We start from the raw sequence: 21,589 nt of genomic DNA, 5'->3' as shown, positions 1-21,589 counted from the left end.
TCCCTGAATTTTTTTTTTCCCTCAGGCTAGTGCTCTACCAATTGAACCATATAGCTCCACTTCTGGATTTTTTATAGTTATTTGGAGATAAGGGTCTCATGGACTTTTCTGCCAGGGCTGGGTTCAAACCATAATCCTAGATTTCAGCCTCTTGAGTAGCTAGGATTACTAGCATGAGTCACCTGCCCTTGGTAAAGACACTCACTTCTACATGCTCAGTTTTTGTCAAAAGTGAGCACACCGTGAATGAATGAAACTTACTACAAGATCTCTAGGCTATAGGAATTGTGTACTTACGCTCTATAAAGGACGTGAAAAGCATTCGAAACCTGCTAAGCCGACTACCTTCGTCTGCCCACATGCGGATAACCCCAACTCCTGTTTTGAGTGTTACATCGTTGGCCACAGTACTGCAGAACTTGGCTTTCAGATTCTCAATGGCACTGCTCCCATCATAGACAGCAACAAAGTTTCTCTTGCATTCATTTGAGTGTTCCATTTGGTAGTCTAGGAACCTCAAATAAATCTGAAACATTGAAACAGAAAAACACTGCTTTTTAAAAATGGTTCATTAATTTAAATTTTTCTATTATCTACAGCCAACACTGAATTATGACAGGAAAATAGAATAGATAGCTGATATGTAAGTAGTTAAAGGATGTAAGCCTAGTGGAGCATTTCTTGTGTTAAAAATAGAAGCAAACCTTAAGGAATCTAAAAAGGGATTCAGCTTTCTGCCACGAGTTATCAACTGTCTGACAATTCCATCAGTATAAAGGCAATCTCATGGAAATGACTTAGAGGAAATGAGTCATTATTCCATTTTATTATTCTAACAATCAGTGTGAATAACTGGTTTTTGTTTTTTGTTTCTGTACATTTTAAAGCCTAAATGTAATCAAAAGATATACACATGCCTTTTTTGTAGTAACAAATCAAAAAACCTTATCTCCTCTCTTTATCAGCATGGTTTACAAATCTCCTGTCATATTTATCCATTATTTGATTCTAGCACACTTTAGTTTTAATGTTCGAGTCCTTATGACACCTGCATTTCCAGATAGAAATTATATTGTCAAAGAAAACACAATTAGCATTTGGTTTATTAAACTTTTATAGGGAATTTGTTACTGAGTGCTATTACTTTAGGAAAGTATTGGAACTTGAACTCAGGTCCTCACACTTCCTTTGCTTGATTGCTCATTACTGGCATGATACCACTTGTGCCACACCTCCAACCCTACTTTTTGCTGGTGCTTTTGAAGCTTGTCCAGTGTTGTTCAGAGCAGGGATGTGAACCAAGGTTGATCTGACTGTGTCCTTCCCACTCCACAAGATGTTTACATATGCATATGCACACACACCTTTACTCTTTTGGCTTTAGTTGCTCATGTGTGAACAACTAAATAAAATAAAAATAAAAATTTAATGAGTGAATGTTTTTCTTGTTGTTGTTGTTGTTTTTTTGTCGGTCGTGGGCTTGAACTCTGGGCCTGAGCGCTGTCCCTCAGCTCTTCAGCTCAAGGCGAGCGCTCTACCACTTGAGCTACAGCGCCACTTCCAGTTTTCTGGTGGTTTATTGGAGATAGGAGTTTCACGGTCTCTCCTGCCCGGGCTGGCTTTGAACCGTGATCCTCAGATCTCAGCCTCCTGAGTAGCTAGGATTACAGGCGTGAGCCACCAGCGCCCGGCTGAGTGAATGTTTCTTGAACTAATTGCTTTTCTGAAAGTGGTATGCCACTCTTCATTTAAAGGGCTTTATTATTTTATTTAATAAAACATGTCACATATTTTTCCTCTGTAGATTACCTTGAAGGCATGAAGCTAAGAACAAAAAACAAAATGTACTGCTCAAAATTTGACCAAGTATCTTTGGTATATTTGAAATGACTAGTTTGCCATTTCTGTAAGAATAGTAAACAATTATAATGAAATAGATGGCCTGTTCTGGAACTTCATAAAGTCTTCATGCATGTATTTTAATATAAAAACATATGGTTTCAGTTGGGTGTGGTGGTTCATGCCTATAATCCCAGCTACCTGGTAGCCCAAGGCAGGAGGAAATTTGCAAGTTTGAAGCCTATAGAGAACTTAGTGAGAATCTGGATTCAACTTCCATATGGGGGAGGAAAAGAAAAGGAATACATTTTCTTAACTATACCATCAGTTCTCTTTCTCTGTTACTTATATAACCAGCCCTCTCTTCATGGTCCTATGGTAGCAAGTCTCACATAACTGTCTCCTCTATTTGAGGAGAGGACCATATGCTAAATTATGTTCAAGATAATACTTGTCCCAATGGGGAACAAGTAGCTAGGTATGTTTGGGACCTGACTCAAGTGGCAGGCATTCAGCCTGCTCAGCACAAAGCTCTGAGTTCAAATCCCAGTACTACCAAAACCAAAACTGTGAATTGATAAAATTCAGTATAATCAATACAATCTTAATATCTGAAGTAGTTACTTTCTGTATTTATTTTCATTACTGACACAGAGGGAGATTTCATTATTACATTTCTTTTTTTTAAAGACTTTTTTCTGGTGTTACCAGGGCTGCTTCTATTTTCTACAAAGAAATATGGCTGTGCTCAAGTCTACAGTAAATGCTTTAAAAAGATAATTAAGGGCTAGGAATATTGCTCAGTGGTAGAGTGCTTGCCTAGCATTCATTATGAATCCCTGGGTTCAAATCCTCAGTGCCACACACACAGAAAAGACCAGAAGTGGTGCTGTGACTCAAGTGGTGGAGTGCTAGCCTTGAGCAAAAGAAGTTCAGGATAGCACCCAGGCCCTGAGTTCAAACCCAGGACTGGCAAAAAAAGGACATAACTTAAAAAATCTAATTAAACATGTATAACGACTATATACCTTTCAATTGTGAATGTAGTAAAATATCCAAGTAGGTGTGTGTAGGTGTGTGAAATTTCTCTTGCTCCAGAGGACATGAAGAGAGTACCCTCCACCCTCCACTAAGCACTCCTGGACTCTAACCTGATCCTGTATCTCTTAAAGATGTATATTCTTATATAGCTGAGGGTTTCTGTATCATTTTCTTGAGGAATTTATAACACTAACTTTGTTACAATGCCTTCTCTGGTTGTCAGGGTATGTTTTGGAACTAACATGAGCTTGCTTTGACCTTCCTTTCACTTCTTAGAAGATAATGAACATGTTCTTTCTAGTGTTCCAAAGCTTGCCAGTGGAATCTGGTAGCACTGCAGCCTTTTCTGTTAGGTTTTTAACTATGACTCTAATTTTGTGATAAATATAGCATGATTCAGTTTCTGTATTCCCTGTAGGATATGTGTAGGCAGTGTGCAGCTTTTAAGGAATTTGTCCATTTTATCTAAGTCCTCTGATACTGGGGCACAGAACACTCTCTTCCTATCTCCTCCTTTGTGTGTTCCTATTGAGAGTTAAACTCAGGGCCTAAACTGTCACTTAGTTTTTTCACTCAAGGCTGGCATTCTACCAGTTCAGCCATACCCTCACTTTAGGCCTTTTGGTGGCTAATGGGAGATAAAAGTTTCATGGTCTTTCCTGCCCAAGTTGGCTTTAAATAGTGGTCCTCAGATCAGGAGCTATTCAGCCTCCTGAGTAACTACAATTAGACATGTGAGCCATGGGTGCCTGGCTTCAATTTTCTTTTTAACAATACTAGAGTGATAGCCTCTCATTCCTGGTATTGGTAAGGGGTTTAGACTTACTCAAGAATTTAACATTAACAAAGCTCTATGACTTAAGTATCACTATCCTTTTGTCTAAAGAACTTTTTATCATTTCTCTTACAGCAGGTCTAAGGTAACAAATTTTGTCACTCTGCCTTCATCAGTGTATGACTTCATTGTGCCCTTATTCCTGGAAGTTTTGCCGGATATAAGATTCTGAGTTCATCATTTAAAAAAAATCTCCAGTATAATTGGCTATTTTTAGTTTTTATAATTTCTAAAGAAAACCCACAGTATTCAAATCATTGCTCCCTTATGCAAATAGCACTATTTTCTCTGGCAGATTTTAAGAACTTTATCTGATTTTGATGTGTGCAGTCTTTTTCTCCCCCCACCCCCGTTAGTGTTAACTGAACTTCTTAAATCTACACATTTATGTCTTTTACTAAACTTTATACTTTTTCCACAATTATTTCTTCAGATATCATTCTGTGCCAAGCTCTGTTTCTTTTACCTGGCAGGGCTTAAATGGCTAGGCCTTCTGACATCATCTTACAGAGCTCTGAAACTCTGTCAATTTATATTCAATTTTGTTTTGCATTTCAGATTGGATAATTTCCACCAATTTCATCTTTAAATTTCTATAATCTTTATTCTGATAGAAATTATATACCATTGGGGCTGGGAAGTTGGCTCAGTGGTACAGTGCTTGCCTTGAATGCATGAGGCTCTGGGTTCGATTCCTCAGCACCACATAACCAGAAAAAGCCGGAAGTGGTGCTGTGGCTTAAGTGGGGTAGGGTGCTAGCCTTGAGGTGAAGAGCTGAGGGACAGCGCCCAGGCCCAGAGTTCAAGCCCATGACTGACAAAAAGAAAAAAAGAAATTATATACTGTGAATTTTTTACTGTTTAATTGAAGTTTTGTGTACTTTCTGCCTGGGCTGGCTTGAAATTTTGGTTCTCCAGATCTCAGTTTCTTTGAGTAGCTAGGATTACAAGAATAAGGTATCAGCATTCTGGTTTTCTTTTTTATTGAGATAGAATCTCACTGTGAATCCCAGGGTCCTCCAACTTGAGATGTTCCTATGTCAGCTTTCCAAGTAACTAGAATTTTAGGTTAGTGCCACTACACTACCCAGTTTTGAGCTATTTGTGTGCAGTAGTGGGGCAGTCCTGGGCCTGGGCACTATCCTTGAGCATTTTTTGCTCAAGGTTAACACTCTACCCCAAGTGTCAAGCTCTGCTTCTGGCTTTTTGGTGGCTAATTGGCAATAAAAGTCTCACCAACTTTCCTGCTCTGTCTGGCTTTGAACTGTGTTCTGCAGATCTCAGACTCCTCAGTAGCTAAGAGTACAGTTATGAGCCACTGGTGCCTTGCCTAGATTTTTAAAAAAAATTCTCTTTATATATGTATGGTCCTGGGGTTTTAACTCAGGGTTTCGTGCTTTCTAGCAGTCACTCTACCACCTAAGCCAAGCTCCCAGCCCTGTATTTTAAATTAGCTCCCAGCCCTGTATTTTAAATTTATTTCTGCTTTTACAATTATTACCCTTTTCTGTCTTTGGATTTGTCATTTTTTAAACTCTTGATTTGAATCTTAATTCATTAAATTTCAATCTTTTTTTCTTTTAAAGGAAGCACAATAAATGAAAGCTCCTAATATCCTCAAAAGTATTCTGTGAGCTGCATAGCCCAATAACTTTCTTTTTATGGTATTGGGGCTTGAACTCAGTGCCTGGGTGCTGTTCCTGTGCTTTTTTGCTCAAGTCTGGTATTCTACCATTTGATCCACAGCATTACTTCTGGCTTTTTGCTGATTAACTGAAGTTAAGTCTCACAGAACTTCTTGCTTGCAGACAGGCTTCAAATCTCGATCCTCAGTTCTCAGCACCTGACTCAAGCCACTTATAACTGAGAGGAGAAAAACTTATTCACTGTAACTGAATTTGGTTTTCCTTGGCAATCACCAGTTTTTGAAATTATTATATCTTCCTAGTGAATTAGTGATGTTTCTAATTTATGTTTCAATAGTTACTGTTATCTTTGGAGAGCTGTCTGACATTTCTTTCTTACTTTTTGGAATTTGAAAATTTTAACTGTAGCATTTATCTATTACTTTTGATGTAAAATCACTTAATTTTGCCTTGAATCACAATTTAGATACTGTTGCGGAGGTTAGGTGACTAGTATTTTTCTTCCCAACACTGTTACAAAAAATACTATTCTGTTATATTTGATCATCCATTGTGCTATTGGTGGTTCCGGTAACAATTTTAAGAGTACCCGTTTTGACAAGAAATATCCTTATTACCTTACTTATGTAACTGTAACCCCTCTCTATATCACCTTGACAATTAAAAACAAAACAAAATAAAAATTTTGCTGGGCACTAGTGGCTCACACCTATAATCCTAGCTACTTAGGAAGCTGAAATTTGATTGCAGATTGATGGGCAGAAAGATCCAGAGTAGAAGTGTGGTTCATGTGATAGAGCCTCAGGCTTAAGTGAAAAAAGTCAACAGATTGAGAAGCCCTGAGTTCATGTCCCCAATTTTTTTCTTTTTTTTTTTTGTGGTATCAATCTAAGTATAATTTAAAGGATATATTTCCCTGGTGGAGGGCCTTTAATCAGTGCTCTCTCTCTCTCTCTCTCTCTCTCTCTCTCTCTCTCTCTCTCTCTCTCTTTCTGTAGTAATGGGATTTAAACTCAGGACTTTGGTCTTGTTAGGCAGGTAGGTAGGTGCTCTATGATAGAGCAACACCTTTTGCAGTGGGGCTTGTCTGGACTGAGATATTTACATTTCTCATCAGAGCTAGGATGACAAGTGCAACCACCATACCCAGCTTCTCTTGTTGAGATGAGGTTTCAGAAACTTGTCATTTGGCTCAGTATGGTCTGGAACCACAATCTTCTGACTTCCTCTACCCAAATATCTGGGAGGCAAATATGACACACCAAAGATGGCTTCTCTCTTTTTATTAGCATATATTAATTGTGCTACTTCCATATGTAAAGATAATGTACTTTATCAAATTTACCCCTCCATCAATTCTTGGAAATTTTCTTAACAGACATTTATGCTATCTAGCACTACCTTTCCCCAACCTTTTAATAAACATACTTTCTAGTACAGAAGATTTACTTGGTTACTTAAATGTATCTGGTCATTTTGAGTTCTCTTCTTTCTTGTAGGATATTTAAAACACAAAAGTTTTGTAGGGCTAAGATTTTTCCTATTTGTTTTGTCTGTCAATTTTTACTTCACAGGTAGGCTGGGAACACAGATGTTCTCTAACTTGGAATTTAACCCTGTAGCCTCACCGATTATTTTAGATTTTCTGCCAAAGGTTGTATGGATTTATGTACCTTTCTTTAATTTTAGGTATCAGTAGTTCTGGCTTGAACAGGAAATGCAAAATTCTGATCTCAAACCCAAAGTATTTTTGAGAAAGAAAGACTTCAACCCTACTTCCACCCCTGTCCCAAGAACAAGCCAGAAGAACATGTTTGCCATTGGCACATGATAGTGGAAATGTCTTCTGGCTTATCCTATGTCAATTATCTCCCTCCAAGGTCCAGCTTTATGTAAGAGGGGTCTCACAATGGTCACATGAGCCCTAGGGTTTTTGTTTTCTATGTGGTGTTAAAGCCAAGCTCCTGAGATAGTAACTAAAAGAAGCCACAGGCATTCATAACATTAGCTTCAGTTACTCTACTAATTTAGTTATCTTGCTTCCTTTTCAATCCACCACAATTACTTTATTTTCCCCTTAAATTTTCATATGCTTTTAAAAGTATATTTGGAGTTAGATAACTTACACCTGTAATCTGGAGGACTGCTGTTTGAAGCCAGCCTGGGCAAAAGTTTTTAAGATTCCATCGCTAACAATAAAACCTTGGCATGGTGTGTACCATCATCCCAGCTACTCTGGAAGCGTAAGTAAGGACTGAGGTCGAGGATGACTAGAGACAAAAGTAGGAGCCCTTGGGAAAATTACTGAAGCAAAATGGGGGATGGTTCAAGTGGTAGAGCACTTGCCTATTAAGGCTAAGTACCCAAGTTCAAACTCTAGTACCACAAAACAAAAACAGTGATAAAACAAAGACATGGATATTTGTAAGTTTTAACTCAATATTTCTCAGTATTTCTAAGTGTTTCTTGACCTGTTTGAGTGTTTTCCAGATTATGGATCACAGTTCGGAGCCAATCCAGAGAGAAAAGTACATGAGACTTCATTTCCAATTAACAGTAAAATGCTGGAATGATGGTATTGCTCAAGAGGTAGAGCAAAAGCTGTGAGCAAAAAAGTCAACTGAAAGAATGAGGCCTTGAGTTCAAAGCCTAGTATTAACAAAGAAAAGAATCATATTAGCATATCTGAATATCTATATATACCATATTACCAAACTGTATCTGGCTTTCTTTTCTTTTCCTCCCTCCCTCCCTCTCTCCCTTCCTTGTTTTTGTTTTTTTTTTGGGGGTCCGGTCGTGAAGCCTGAACTCTGGGCCTGGGCGCTGTCCCTCAGCTCTTCAGCTCAAGGCTAGTGCTCTACCACTTGAGCCACAGCGCCACTTCCAGCTTTTTTTCTTTTTGCTTATGTGGTGCTAGGGAATCGAACCCAGGGCCTCATGCATGCAAGGCAAGTGCTCTACCACTGAGCCACCTTCCCAGCCCTCCTTCCTTCTTTTTGGTGGTACTGGGGAGTGAATTTAGGGTCTCATGCTTCCTAGACATGTGTTCTACCACTTGAACCATGCTTCAGCTGCTTCTTGCATTGGTTATTTTTGAAGTAGAGTCTTGCTTCATGTGAAGGCTGGCCTGGTTTTTTATCCTTTTAACTTGTCCTTCACTGTATTGATGGGAATGGGGATAACAGGAGAGCACCATCACAGCCAGCCATTGTTGGAGATAAAGTCATACTTTATCCTAGACTTCTATACTTCTATTCCTAGACTGGTTTTAAACCATGATCCCTTGATCTCTACCTCCTGAGTAGCTAGTATGACAGACTGGAGCTGCCATATCCAGCTCCTGAAACAGAAAATTTTGCTATATAACCCTAACTAGTCTTGAACTCAGTTCTAAAGTGCTGAGATTATAGGTATTCTCCACCATGAACAATTTCATGTTTCTTTAAAAAGCACATTCTCCCACTTGCTCTTCTTCTCTGTCTCTTCATGTATGTATATGTTAAAGTCTAATTTTAAATCTGTTGATATTCCTACAAGTATAAATTAAATGCAAAAACTAGTTAGCAGCCAGCCTCAATCTGTGAAAGTTATTTAAAAATATTCTCTGCAGAACTTTCCATAGAGGCTCCACATGATCAGCAAAGGCAGCACAGTAGGAACACAGAATAAGACTCAGCATATTTGTGATTTACGCTTATAGAACAAATCCTGGTTAGAAAGTTAGAAGTTAGAAGGTTAGAGGTTAGAAGGTAAACTAACCTTTCCAGCCTTATCTTCCTCCTATAAGAAAGGTTTTGATCATACTGATCAATACTTGCATTTACCAATTAGGAATCCAAATATTTTGAATTCAGGGCCCTGTCTCTGAGCTTTTTGGCTCAAGGGTAGTGCTCTACCACTTGAGCCACAGCTCACTTCCGTCTTTCTGGGAATTGACCAGAGGTAAAAGTCTCATAGTTGTGTCTGCCAGGCTGGGTCTAAACTATAACTGTTTGACCTCAGCTCCATGAGCTGCTAGGATTATAGATGTGAGCCACGAGCATTTGGCTGATTTTAACATTTTTAATCTTTTAAAATTAAGAACCTTAATATATGTGTAATGTTTCTGATATTTGTATTTGGATTTATTATTTATAACAATGCTAAAGTCTTAGTGGGTTCCCAAGAAAGAAAAAGAAATAATATTAGCATTTTAAGAGTTGTAATCCCAATATTCAAGAGGCTGAGACAGGAGGATTGTGAGCTGGAGGCCAGCCTGGGGCTACATAGAAAATCTGTGATCTCAATTTATATAATCAAACAGCTGTATAAATTAAAACGATATCTTGTACCAATCAGCTATTATTATGTACTTCTCGGAAGTGATTCAATATATAATTATACCTTAGCTTTTGGAGTTGCTTTAATTGTCCATATGCAATCAACTGCTTGGCCAGGTTTTGTTTTGTCTTCTTGTTCTACCTGACTAGAACGCACTATTCCATCAGCTCCCGAGAGCTCAAACTGGCAATCTAGAGAGAATAAATGAATAATGTTCAAAGGAAAACAAGACTAATCAAATATGCCACGGGTAAAGCAGGTAATATACTAAACCTGGGATGGGATTTAAAATACCTCCTAGGTAAGTAAAGTCTGGATCTGTAACAGAAAAAAGAAGAAAAAGGATGGTCACTGATACTGGGTTACTTTAGAGTTAACATTTTAGTCTATATCTAAAGCTGTATTTGATAGCAAGATTAAGAAAAGCTTTCACTGATACAGACTATGTCTCTATCACTAGTACCTTACAAGCTTGCTTATGAAACTAATAGTTATTTAATGATGTGTATACTTTTGATCCTATCAAATTCATCATTTATGCTACTTCAAAACTCATATCAACTATCAAAAACAGACACTAGTTCTCAGACAGTTGAAAAGATAAGCAAAATGTGGTATATACAATAAAATAGAATATTATTTAGGCTTTTGCTTAATCATACTGAAAATTATCTTCTAAAATTTGTGGTTATATGGGCTGTGGTGATGGTTGCCAGGTACTGTAATTACTGTACTTCTTGCTACTATACTGTGCACTTACAAGTGCTCCAAAGATAATTTTATTACTATGTATATTTTACCATTTTAAAATCTAACAGGAGGCTAATTAATTAATTAATTGTGGCTCATTCCTGTAATCCTAGATACTCAGAAGGCTAAGTTCTGAGGATCCCAGTTGAAAGCCAGCCTGGGCAAGAACGACTGTAAGACTCTTATTTCCAATTATATACAAAAAAGCCAAAAGTGGAACTGTAGTTCAAATAATATGACATCAACCTTGAGCAAAAAAGCTGAAGAACAGTGCCCAGGTCCTGAGTTCAAGTCCTATTACCGGCACCCATGCATGTGTGCATACATGCACGCGCTCTCTCTCACACACACACATACAATCACAGCTATTGGCATCTTAAAAAACATCACAAAGTTCAATAGAACCTGTATATATCAAACAGTAGTCTGGAAAACTTATTTCATACAGTTGCATTTTGTGTGCTTCATTCTTGTTAACTAAAGACAGTTTATAAAGTCATCCAACTGTGGATTGAAAATAAATTATTACCTTAATTTAGACTATATCTCACAGACTGTTCTTTTTTAATGTAAACTCACCCTTGCTAAAAAGGAGCTGTAGACATTACAGTTCTTTTACATGACAAAGAGAAATTTAAATCTTAAGCAGCACTGGGAGCAAGAGTCAGTAGCTATCTGGCAAACTGATCAATTTTAAGATATTATTATATTACATTTCTCCCTGGAAGTAAGCCAATTAAAAAATCTCTACAAATATCACTAATAGCTTAAAGAATTTGATTAAAAATCAATTTTTCAGCATTGTTAGTGTTTCTTCCAGACTTACCACTCTCTAGACAAAGTTTGTTTTAGAAACATGACTATGAATAACAATTTTAGAAAAAATTTCACTCCTATTTACTTTGATATGAGTTGTATTTCCTCCTTTTAGCAATACAACTATAGAATACTCACTTAAAAAATACTAATACTGGAGTTTGAGGTCAGGTTCTGGCACTCTCCTTTAGCTTTTTCACTGGCACTCTACCATTTGAGCCAGCTCTACTTCCAGATTCTTGCTGGTTAATTGGAGATAAAGAGTCTCATGGGCTGGCTTTGAAGCTCAAACTTCAAATGTTACCCTCCTGAGTAGCTAGAATTACAGGCATGAGCTACTGTACCTGGCTCTCATTTATATTTTAAGGGTAACATGGCAGAATAAAAGTTGCATATAGAACTAGAATCTTATCCTAGATTTGTCATTATGTTAGAAAATCAACCTCTAAGGTTCTTCATCTATATCACAGAATCCTTGGTTGTTACTGTCATTAGCATAAAATTAAATACAATGAATTTAGAAAATGAGGCATTATAAAATACAAGTTAAAAATCCTGAACATTTGCATAATTTGTTTATAGTTTAACTATAAATCACGTAAAACTTCTCTTATGATATGTAAAAAAGGAAAAACAATTACTTAGGTCCAAACTACCTTTCCATATAAAGTTGTATGTTATTTTAAATATTTTAAATATTGTTCAAATTAGACCACTTTTCTGTTGCCTTTTTCTTTCAAATAGTATAAATGTACTTGTTAAGATCTAACCTGAGAATTAAATTCTGTAGTAGTGTCTTTATGACATTAAAGTTATCAATTATTTCTATTATTGAGTTAATAAGAATCAAATACCATTTAACCAGATATTATTATATCTTTATATATTTTATATATTGAACCAGTTATTTTTATCATAAATGATAGTTCTCAAACTAGTGTAGACTAGCAAGGCAGAATGGCTTATATGACCTGTATGACCAATCACCATTCTTTTCTTTGCCATTGTGAGGAAACAGGTTAGTAGTTATGACTTTATAATTGGGATAAACTCTAGCCCAAATTTTTTTGAGATAGGATCTTGTAACCTAGAAATAAAATAAGTGAAATGTTGCTATCAAAATAGCCCAGGATGACCTCAAGCTTGCAACCTCCTTACCATAGCATCTTGAGTAGCTGAGATCACTGTGTGCCTCTGTCACCATTTAAAACCTTTTAAAATGGCATTAAATTCATTCAGTGTTGTGCAACTTTTATTCTGGAACTTTTCTGGACATTGCAACTGAAAGTTTCTTCCTATTAAATACCAATTCTCTCTTCTTTCTTCCCTGGTCCCTGACAACCATTCTACTTCCTGTTCCTATGATTTTTTTAATGACTCCTTTAGATAGCTTGTATAAGCAGTTCATAAAATATTTTAATTTTTATTTCTGGGTACCTTTATTTAGCATGTATCTTCTACATTCATCCATAATATATTATAATTTACCAAAATCAGTTAGCTTATATCCTTATCAAAGCTTGCACATAGATGTTTACAGCGGCTTTATTCATAATTGTTGCAACTTGGAAGCAACAAAGATCTTTCAGTAGAATGGGTAAATCAATTGTGGTATAATCAGACAATAAAGTATTATTTAATGTTAAGAAAAGGAGCTATGAAATGACATAAACAACCATGTATTCATATAGTTGAATGAAAGAAGTCAATGTGAAAAGGCTGATACTGTGTGATTCCAGTTATACATGATACTCTGGAAGAGTATAACTGTGAAGTTTACTCTTCTCCAGTGGCTGGAAGGATGAATAAGTGGAGTGAGCACAGGGGATTTTTAGGGCAGCAAAACTATTCTGTCTGATACTCTAATAGTGGACACATGTCATCAACACATTTGTCAAACCACAGAATATACAATCTTTGTTGATCTCTAACACTTGATCTCTCAGAGATGATCTCTAGGGTAAATCATGTGTTATTAGTGATAATGGTGTATGAATATTGGGTCACTGACTGTAACAAATGTATCATTCTGAGATTGGAGGTATATGACAACTGTAGGTCTGCTCGGTTTTACTTAACATGATTCTGGTGGGAGTTTGTTGTTGATATCTGCCTTGAAGATTTCTTTTAAAGGCTCAATTTGATTAGCCTGACCAAACCTTTTCTAACCGTAAGTTTCTAGAATCAGAAAGAAATATTCAATCACTAAAAGAAAGGTAGCTTATTCTTTACCTGGAATAAATGAGTATTTTGCTCGAAATCCCAGTCCTTCAAGTTCTTCATCAGAACTAAATTTAATCCACATGAATCTCCCTGTTGACCTAATTAATGGAGGGCTTTTCATGCCACAGTAACGATCTATAAGAGGAGAGAAACCAAATGGCCCATCTCGAACTTCCAAGTGATCAAATCGACATTCAAATGATGGTTCTATATAATAATGTTCATCAAAGGTCAACTCTATTCTTTGACGTGGAGCAGCTATAAAATAAGAGTAAGCAAATCAGGGCAGTATGAACAGGAAAGATACACATGTATGGACACAAGTGAGTATTATTATAAGTCATAATAAATATCCTATTTCATATAAGTAGAAATAGAATAACATTTCTCTTCAGTATATGCTCTTTGTTTTAACCAATTTATTTGTAAATAGATTTGATTGATTAAAACTGATATCTCCTATATGATATATAGAACAATAAAAGAACTTACTAATATGAACATAAATTTGCATAATACCTAATAAGAAATGCTAGTAAGTGTAACTTTCCTATTAAAGAAGTTTGTCATATATACTGTTTTACCTAAATTATACTTTAGTAGATTCCAAATTCCCATAACCTTTTAACTATCACTTGTTAACATACTCAATATTATGATATTTATTTTATTTATATTTATTTATTCAGTATAAACTATACTGAATTAATACAGAGTGCAGTATAAAATATAAAATTCACACTGGTTTAAACAAGGTATTTTGCCAATGTGGTTAGTTTTATAATAAGAAGTGACTATTTCATACAATTAAAGACAAAAATTGGACAAATACCTTCCAAGATGTAGATGCACTCCTTGTTTGGTGGATAGGAGTTGGGATAATTTGGTGAAGCAAAATGACCTCCATTGCTGGTTCGAACCCAAATGCCACACTGAGTTGGAGGACTATGCTTGATTCCAATATTTTGTCCATCTTTAGGAAAAACAGAAATTTAGACATTATCCCAGGAAAAGAGAATAACATTATTCCCTTTCCCCCACAATTTCTAACAATTACCCATTCTAGTGCAGATATATATATATATATATGTATATACACACACACACACACACACACACACACACATATATATATATATATATATGTATATATATACATACATATATCCCTAAGAACCAAATTTAGCAGAACAAATTCAGTACAAAAGTGAGAGAAAGATAAGATTTCTGTATGCAGTGCTTGTTGAAAGAATTTGTATCTGGAGAAGTTGGCTATGGAAGAGAACAAGGAAATAAAATGCTTACATTTGACAATGTAAAAACATGTGGGAGGATCTAATCAATTGATAACATTTAGTAAAATTCAGTCTGATATAAAAATAAAATGATTTCTGGAATTATCTCTGATATAGTATATTTATACTTATTTTACCACATGCCAAGTAAAATTCAAAGATTACAGAGGGATTTTAGTTAATGATTGTCACTGAATACATACATTTACTTTTACAACCTCCTTAAATTTCACTTTTTTTTGCCTGTACTAGGACCTGGCAGCCTTCGCTCTCCTTTCTTTTCTTTTTTCTTATCCTTAAGTACAGATAAGTAAGTGGACACAATTCTAACAGCTGGTAGTAGTAGCAAGTGGTGTGAACTGGGCTTGTTTACAAGCAAAAGGCTGGTTAAATTTTCTTAGAAGCAATTTGATTTCATATACTCTTCCCTTCTCCACATAGGCATCCATCACATTAAAGCATTGGAGATGACTTCTTTCGAGGTCAAACAGGATTAATGGACTAGGGGACATCAGGTACAGCTAAGGGTGAAAATGTCAACTTGAAAACAAAATTAGTCTGCATAATGAATGAAACTCCTAGGCTTTTCCTACTGGCTCACCAGTGCCTCTTGGGGAACTTCAGAGCCACTAATCAGGAAATGGAAAAACTTCTCTGGGGAATCTAATCCACACTGAGACTCAACCATGCAGACTCATGGGCTCTAGAATGCCAGGTCAGTCCATGGTCAGGGCCACAGTACACAATCCTTACCTCTACTTGTAGACAACTAATGACCAGATTTTCTGTGCTCCACTTAAATGTGAACAGACATGCAAGGATCACCAGAAACTGGATGAAAACCTCTGGTAGGAAACACAGATCAAGACAGAAAAAAAGCAACTTGAAAGAAACAAATCAATGTAAGAAATGTAACCCAGTAAGCTGGGCTCCCATGGTTCACACCTGTAATCCTAGCTACTCAGGCCGGAGTCTGAGATCTGAGGATTGCAGTTCAAAGCCGGCCTGGACAGGAAAGTCTGTGAGTCTCTTATCTCCAATTAACCACCAGAAAACTGGAAGTGGCACTGTGGCTCTTGAGTGCTAGCCTTGAGCTGAAGAGCTCAGGGACAGTGTCCAGGCCTAGAGTTCAAGCCCCACAACGGACAAAACAAACCAAAAAACCCAGTAAAAACAAAAAATAAAATAAAGCCTTCCTTTAATCTACAGAGATAGAAAAGCAAGTATATCAGAAGACATCGACAAGGATATTCAAAGCAAAGCATATTCAGAAAACAAAAGAAAGCTTCCATTACAGGAGAAAGGAAAGCATGAGAATAATGTTTGGAGCTTAAAGCTGAGTCTACTGAAGTTTCACTGAAACACCCAGTACATTACTGGCCTATGTACTAGATGCTTTCACACAAAGAAGAGCTGAGCAGCTTCCTCCAGACTGTGGCCTGCAAAGACTTAAATACTTTTAATCTGAACTTTTACAGAAAGTTTTCTAATTCCTAGTGTTGAGAATAAAGTTAAGTAAATTTCCCAGAATGTGGCTCAGAGGGCAAGATGAGAGGTTGAGATAGGAGGATAGTAAATTCAAGGTCAGCCTTGAATTTAAAAAAAAAAAAGGCCTGCCATGGTGGTGTATGTCTATAATTCCAACATTTGACAGGCAGATGCAGAAGAATTTCCAGTTATTTAGCAAGATCCTGTCTCAAACAAAACAATATAACTAACCTCTACCTTCCAAAAACAGGTAACAACCAAAAGGGCTATAACCAAGTAATAGGAATTTCTGAAAAGACAGAACACAGAAAATGAAAAAGTAATTTTAAAAATTCAACAGAAACAAACATTTCTCAAACCTAAAAACAAAATTTATACTGAAAAAAGCACTGTAAATCCAGATGCTGATATAACTAGAATTGTGGTAAGTTATATTGAGAAGGCTGATACAAAACAGAAAGCCAGAGAATGCTTTCTGGAAGATATCTTCAACCTTGTCCTCTAAGCTGAGAATTAGGAATGCACTCTGTGGGTGGAGTGGGCAAGTGTGTGAAAGAGCTAAATTCTTATCTTCCATGGTAAGAAATAAGTGATGTCTAAAACAGAAATCAAGAAACATCATCATAGCATGTTGCTTAAAGAAAAGAAATACTTTAACAGATTATTTCCATGAAGCAGGAAATGATAAGTACAGATGGGAAAATGTTTTTTCCTAGTTGTTTAATACATTTTGATTTTTATCATGTGTATACATAATTTTGGTGAAAACCAAATCAGGTCATACAGGAAATGCACCAAACTGACATGTAAATCTGGCTTAAAAATTGCAGTAGCTAGCTAATATTTTTTCATACATCAGGAAAATGAGAGTAGATTTAAAGGGCTTTGAGTACTATTTTGATAGAAAGGCTTTACTTGTTTACATTGAAAAAGGGATTTTAAAATTTTCTTCTTTATGATAAAGTACAAATAATACATAGTGTATGTAAACTATTATATGCGACAAGCTACTATTTTTTTCATCTTGTTCAGGAAGACTTATATGGACATTTTACTCTACATGCAGCTAAGTCCAGTTAAATTGAGGTTTAGTGGTTGACCGAAAGCCTTAGGTCATGAATTATCCCAAAAGACTTAATGGAAATAGTATTCAAAAGTTGCAATCCTTTTCAATCAGCCCTCCCTCTGTCCTGAAAATGCAATGAGTTATCATCATACGTTACCTTGAGTCTTTTGGGCCACAGCGATCCCTTCTACTACAAGTATTGTTATTAACAGCACTAGAATAATAGAAAAGAAAAGTTAAAAATTGAATATATACTGTATTTTACTAAGTCTATAAGGAAGACCTGCTGACAATAACTAAAATCATAATTTCTTACCAATATTCATTCTCAAGTTTGGGGGTGTGTGTGTATGTGTGTGCATGTGTGCTGACCTTAGGGCTTGAACTCAGAAGCTTCTGGATTTTTGGTGGTTAGTTGGAAATAAAACTCTTATGGACTTTCCTTTCCAAACTGGCTTTGAACCTTGGTCCTCAGATCTCAACCTCCTGAATAGCTAGGATGACAGCTGTAGCCACTGACACCCTGGCCACCCTTAAGATTTTTAAGCATTAAAAACTATTTTCTGATTTATTATTTGACCCTGAAGAGCTGAAGGAAAGATATGGCTGATTTTGAACTCATTTAACTCATGGGACATAAGACATTTTTCTTTTTATTGTTCAAACAGATTTGGATAACATGTCCATTTATAAGCACAGTGCTCCCTGTCCCATTTATCCCACACCTATGGATCTTAAGTTTCCTAATTCAGTTTTCATGTATGTACATTGATTATTATCATTATAACCATCCACTCACTATTCCTCTTTCCATTCATCTGTCCCCTTCTTTAAGCATGCACCCTTTCAGTCAAGACGTTTCAGCTTCTTGGTATTCATTTTGTTAAACTGCCTGTTAACTATTCAAAGGGGTTATAGCATGGCATCTCTCTCCTGCATATGCCATCCTTTAGTCAGTTTGATCACATACATATGCATTTGGCCTTGTGTTTTCAAATATTTATTCTTCAAATCTAACTTCCACATATAACAGAAAATGTGCCTTTTGCCTCTCTGAGCCTAGCTTACTTAACTCAATATGATTTTTTCCAGGTCCATCCATTTCCCTGCAAATAGCATAATATTATTCTTCCTGATAGATGGATGAAATTACATGATATACCAGATTTTCTTGACCCATTTGTCAGCTGTAGGGCATTTGGGCCGTTTCTGTAACTTGGCTACTGTAAATACAATACATTGATGTGCAGGTGTATTTTTGTTGTCTGTTTTTTAAATTGTATTCTGAGTTGCAATCTTTTGGATAAATGCCCAAGAGAGGCACTGCTGGATCACAGGGTAGTACTATTCTTAGCTTTAGTGTAAATTTGTGGTTGCACTTTTACATTCACATCATCAGTATAATTTGATTCCCTCCTCCATTTGTTGTTGTGTACATTCTAACCATTCTAACTAGAGTGATACAGAATCTCAATGGTTTTGTTTTGTCTTGTCTATGTGTGTGATAATCCTGGGGCTTGAACTCAGGGTTTGGGTGCTGTCTCTGAGCATTTGCCCTCTATCACTTGAGCTATAGATCTACTTTTGCTTTTTTTTCCCTGGCTAACTGAAGATGAGTGTCATAAACTTTTCTGCTCAGGATGGTTTTGAACTGTGATTCTAAGCTTTCAGCCTCCAGAGTAGCTAGGATTTACAGGCTTGAGCCACTGGCACCTGGCTCAGTGTTGTTTTGATTTGTATTTACTTTAAAGTCAGGGATGTTGAGCATTTATTCATGTATTTATTGGCCTTTTATATTTCTTCTTTTGAGAAGTGTCTATTTAGTACATTTGCCCATTCATTAACAGGGTTATTAAGACTCTTTGGGGGTTTACTTTTCTTGAGAGCCTTATATATTCTGTTTATTAGGCCTTTGTCAGACAAATAGCTGGTAAAGATCTTCTCCCATTCTGAAAGCTGTCTTTTTAGTTTAGTGACTATGTCCTTCACTGTGCCAATGCTTTTGAGCTTCATGAAATTTCATTTTTCAATTATCTTGCTTATTTGCTAAGACCCTAGAATTCTACTGAGGACATTCCTGCCTATACCAGTAAGTTCTAGTGTTTTTGCTCTTTCCTATAGTAGTAGTTTCAAGGGCTCAGGACTTTTCCTGAAGTCTTTGATCCATTCTGAATTGATATTAATACAATGTGAGAAATGAAGATCCAGTTTTCCATATGGATATCCAGTTTTCCTAGCACTATTTACTGAAGAGTACTTTTTTTTTTCATATGTTTTTGGCTTCTTTGTCAAAAATCAGATGGCTGATTTCATTTCATTTCTAGGTCTTTTCATCTGTTCTGTTGGTCTTAGATATGTTTTTGTGCCAGTACCAACCTGCTTTTGTTACTAGATCTATGAAGTATAGTTTGAAGTCTGGGAGTGTGGTATCTACAGCATTGCTTTTCTTGCTCAATATTGCTTTGGCTATTTAGGGTCATTTGTATTTTAATATAAAATACTGGATTGTTTTCCCCATCTCTACAAATAATGATAGTGGGATCTTGATGAGTGCAGCATTGGATTTGTAAATAGCCTTTGGCTGTATGGTTATTTTTACAGGATGGTAATTCTGCTAATCCAAGAACATGGGTGGTCTTTCCCCTCCTGGTGTCTTCTTAAGTTTTTGGGGGGGGGAGGGTACCAATCCTGGGGCTTGAAATTAGTCTCTGAGCTTCTTTTGTTCAAGGCTCAACCACTTCAGCTACAGATCTACTTCTTTTTGATGATTAATTGGAGTTAAGAGTCTCACAGGGTATTCCTACCCTGGCTGGCTTTGAATCATAATCTTCCTTAAGCAGCTAAGATATTACAAGCATGAGCCACTGGTGCCCCACAAAAATTTTATAGTTTTTATTCTAGAGGTCTTTCACCCCTTTGTTTGGGGTTATTTCAAGTTAATTTTTTAAAAATATTTTTGAGGGTATTCATTGTATACAAAAAGGTACTGGCTTTTGTGCGTTGATTTTTTTCATCCCAACATTTTACCAATACCAGTAGAATATTGGGATATAAACAGTTTTAAGAGTTTAGGAATGGAGTCTTTAGGGTCCTTTAGACATAGTGTCATATTAGCTGCAAATAGAGATTTTTCACCTCTTCCCTATTTGGAGTCCTTATAAAAATCTTTATATTCTCTTATAAAATATATGTAATCTTTCTATTGCCTTATTGCTCTGGCTAGGAATTCCAGACTATATTGAGTAACAGTGGACATCCTGTCTCTCTCCTAATTTTAGAAAAAATTGTTTCATGTTTTCACGAATTAGTATGATGTTGGCTGTAATATATATATATATATATATATATATATGCATACATATATATTTATTTAATATATCCTATTTCTTTTTCAATTTTTTTAATTGTAATAAAGGAGTTAAAGTTACTTAAGTCAGGTAAAGAATTGTTTTTGGACAATATCGGCTCTTCCTTTGCTCTCTCCCAGTATTTCTAACTTCTTTAAGGTACCTCTCTCTCTTTTTCTCTCTCTCTCTCCTCTCTCTCGATCTCTTTTGTGTCCTAGGGCTTGAACTTTTGGCCTGGGCACTGTCCTGGAGCTTTTGTACTCAAGGCTAGTGCCTTACCATTTGAGTCACAGCTCCACTTCCAGCTTTTCTTGGTAGTTTAATTGGAGATTAGTCTCACAGACTTTCCTGCCCACACTAGCTTCAAACTGGATCCTCAGATCTCAGCCTCCTGAGAAGCTAGCTATGATAACAGGTGTGAGCCTGATAAGGCACTTTGTTTTTATTTATTTATTTATTTATTTATTTATTTATTTATTTGGGTCTGGTCGTGGGGCCTGAACTCTGGGCACTGTCCCTCAGCTCTTCAGCTCAAGGCTAGTGCTCTACCACTTGAGCAACAGCGCCACTTCTGGCTTTTTTCTTTTTGCTTATGTGGTGCTGAGGAATCAAACCCAGGGCCTCACGCATGCAAGGCAAGCGTTCTATCACTGAGCCACCTTCCCAGCCTCCACTTTGTTTTTTTATAAACTTGTAGTCTCCTGTTTCATGCAAAGTATACTACCAACCCCACCCCTCAAAAGTTCTGAGTGATCTGCTCCTGAAGAGCATGCCTGGGGGTACACAGTAGAGAAATCAACAAATGCTTAAGAGTATGGACTTCAGGAGGGAAGTAAATCTGGGCTGGGATTCAAGTTTTGCCTTGTTTCAGCTGTGAATACCTATTTGTAAAATCATGCTGATGTACAGATACCACAGTGAAA

The 21,589-nt window shown here is 36.5% G+C and overlaps 1 protein-coding gene across 4 annotated transcripts in view; it reads right to left on the bottom strand.

The window, feature by feature from the left end:
• Positions 1-21,589, bottom strand: part of Neto2 (neuropilin and tolloid like 2) — a 58,334-nt gene that overhangs the window by 24,530 nt on the left and 12,215 nt on the right. Inside the window, exons 2-7 of one of the 4 annotated variants that reach the window (XM_070011879.1) lie at positions 17,477-17,533; positions 14,303-14,443; positions 13,480-13,728; positions 9,955-9,999; positions 9,745-9,872; positions 298-526 (exon numbers count right to left, since the gene is read on the bottom strand). In XM_070011879.1, coding sequence (XP_069867980.1) covers positions 298-526; positions 9,745-9,872; positions 9,955-9,999; positions 13,480-13,728; positions 14,303-14,443; positions 17,477-17,533 — 849 coding nt within the window. The remainder of the gene's footprint in view (positions 1-297; positions 527-9,744; positions 9,873-9,954; positions 10,000-13,479; positions 13,729-14,302; positions 14,444-17,476; positions 17,534-21,589) is intronic. The other 3 variants (XM_070011880.1, XM_070011884.1, XM_070011883.1) reach the window with 3 other exon arrangements.

This window comes from Dipodomys merriami, unplaced genomic scaffold, assembly GCF_024711535.1.
Source record: "Dipodomys merriami isolate MVZ:Mamm:240054 unplaced genomic scaffold, mDipMer1.0.p SCAF_85, whole genome shotgun sequence".
NCBI classification, from domain to species: domain Eukaryota; kingdom Metazoa; phylum Chordata; class Mammalia; order Rodentia; family Heteromyidae; genus Dipodomys; species Dipodomys merriami.
The sequence above is the reverse complement of the archived record's forward strand: the minus strand, read 5'-3'. Positions and strand labels throughout refer to the sequence as shown.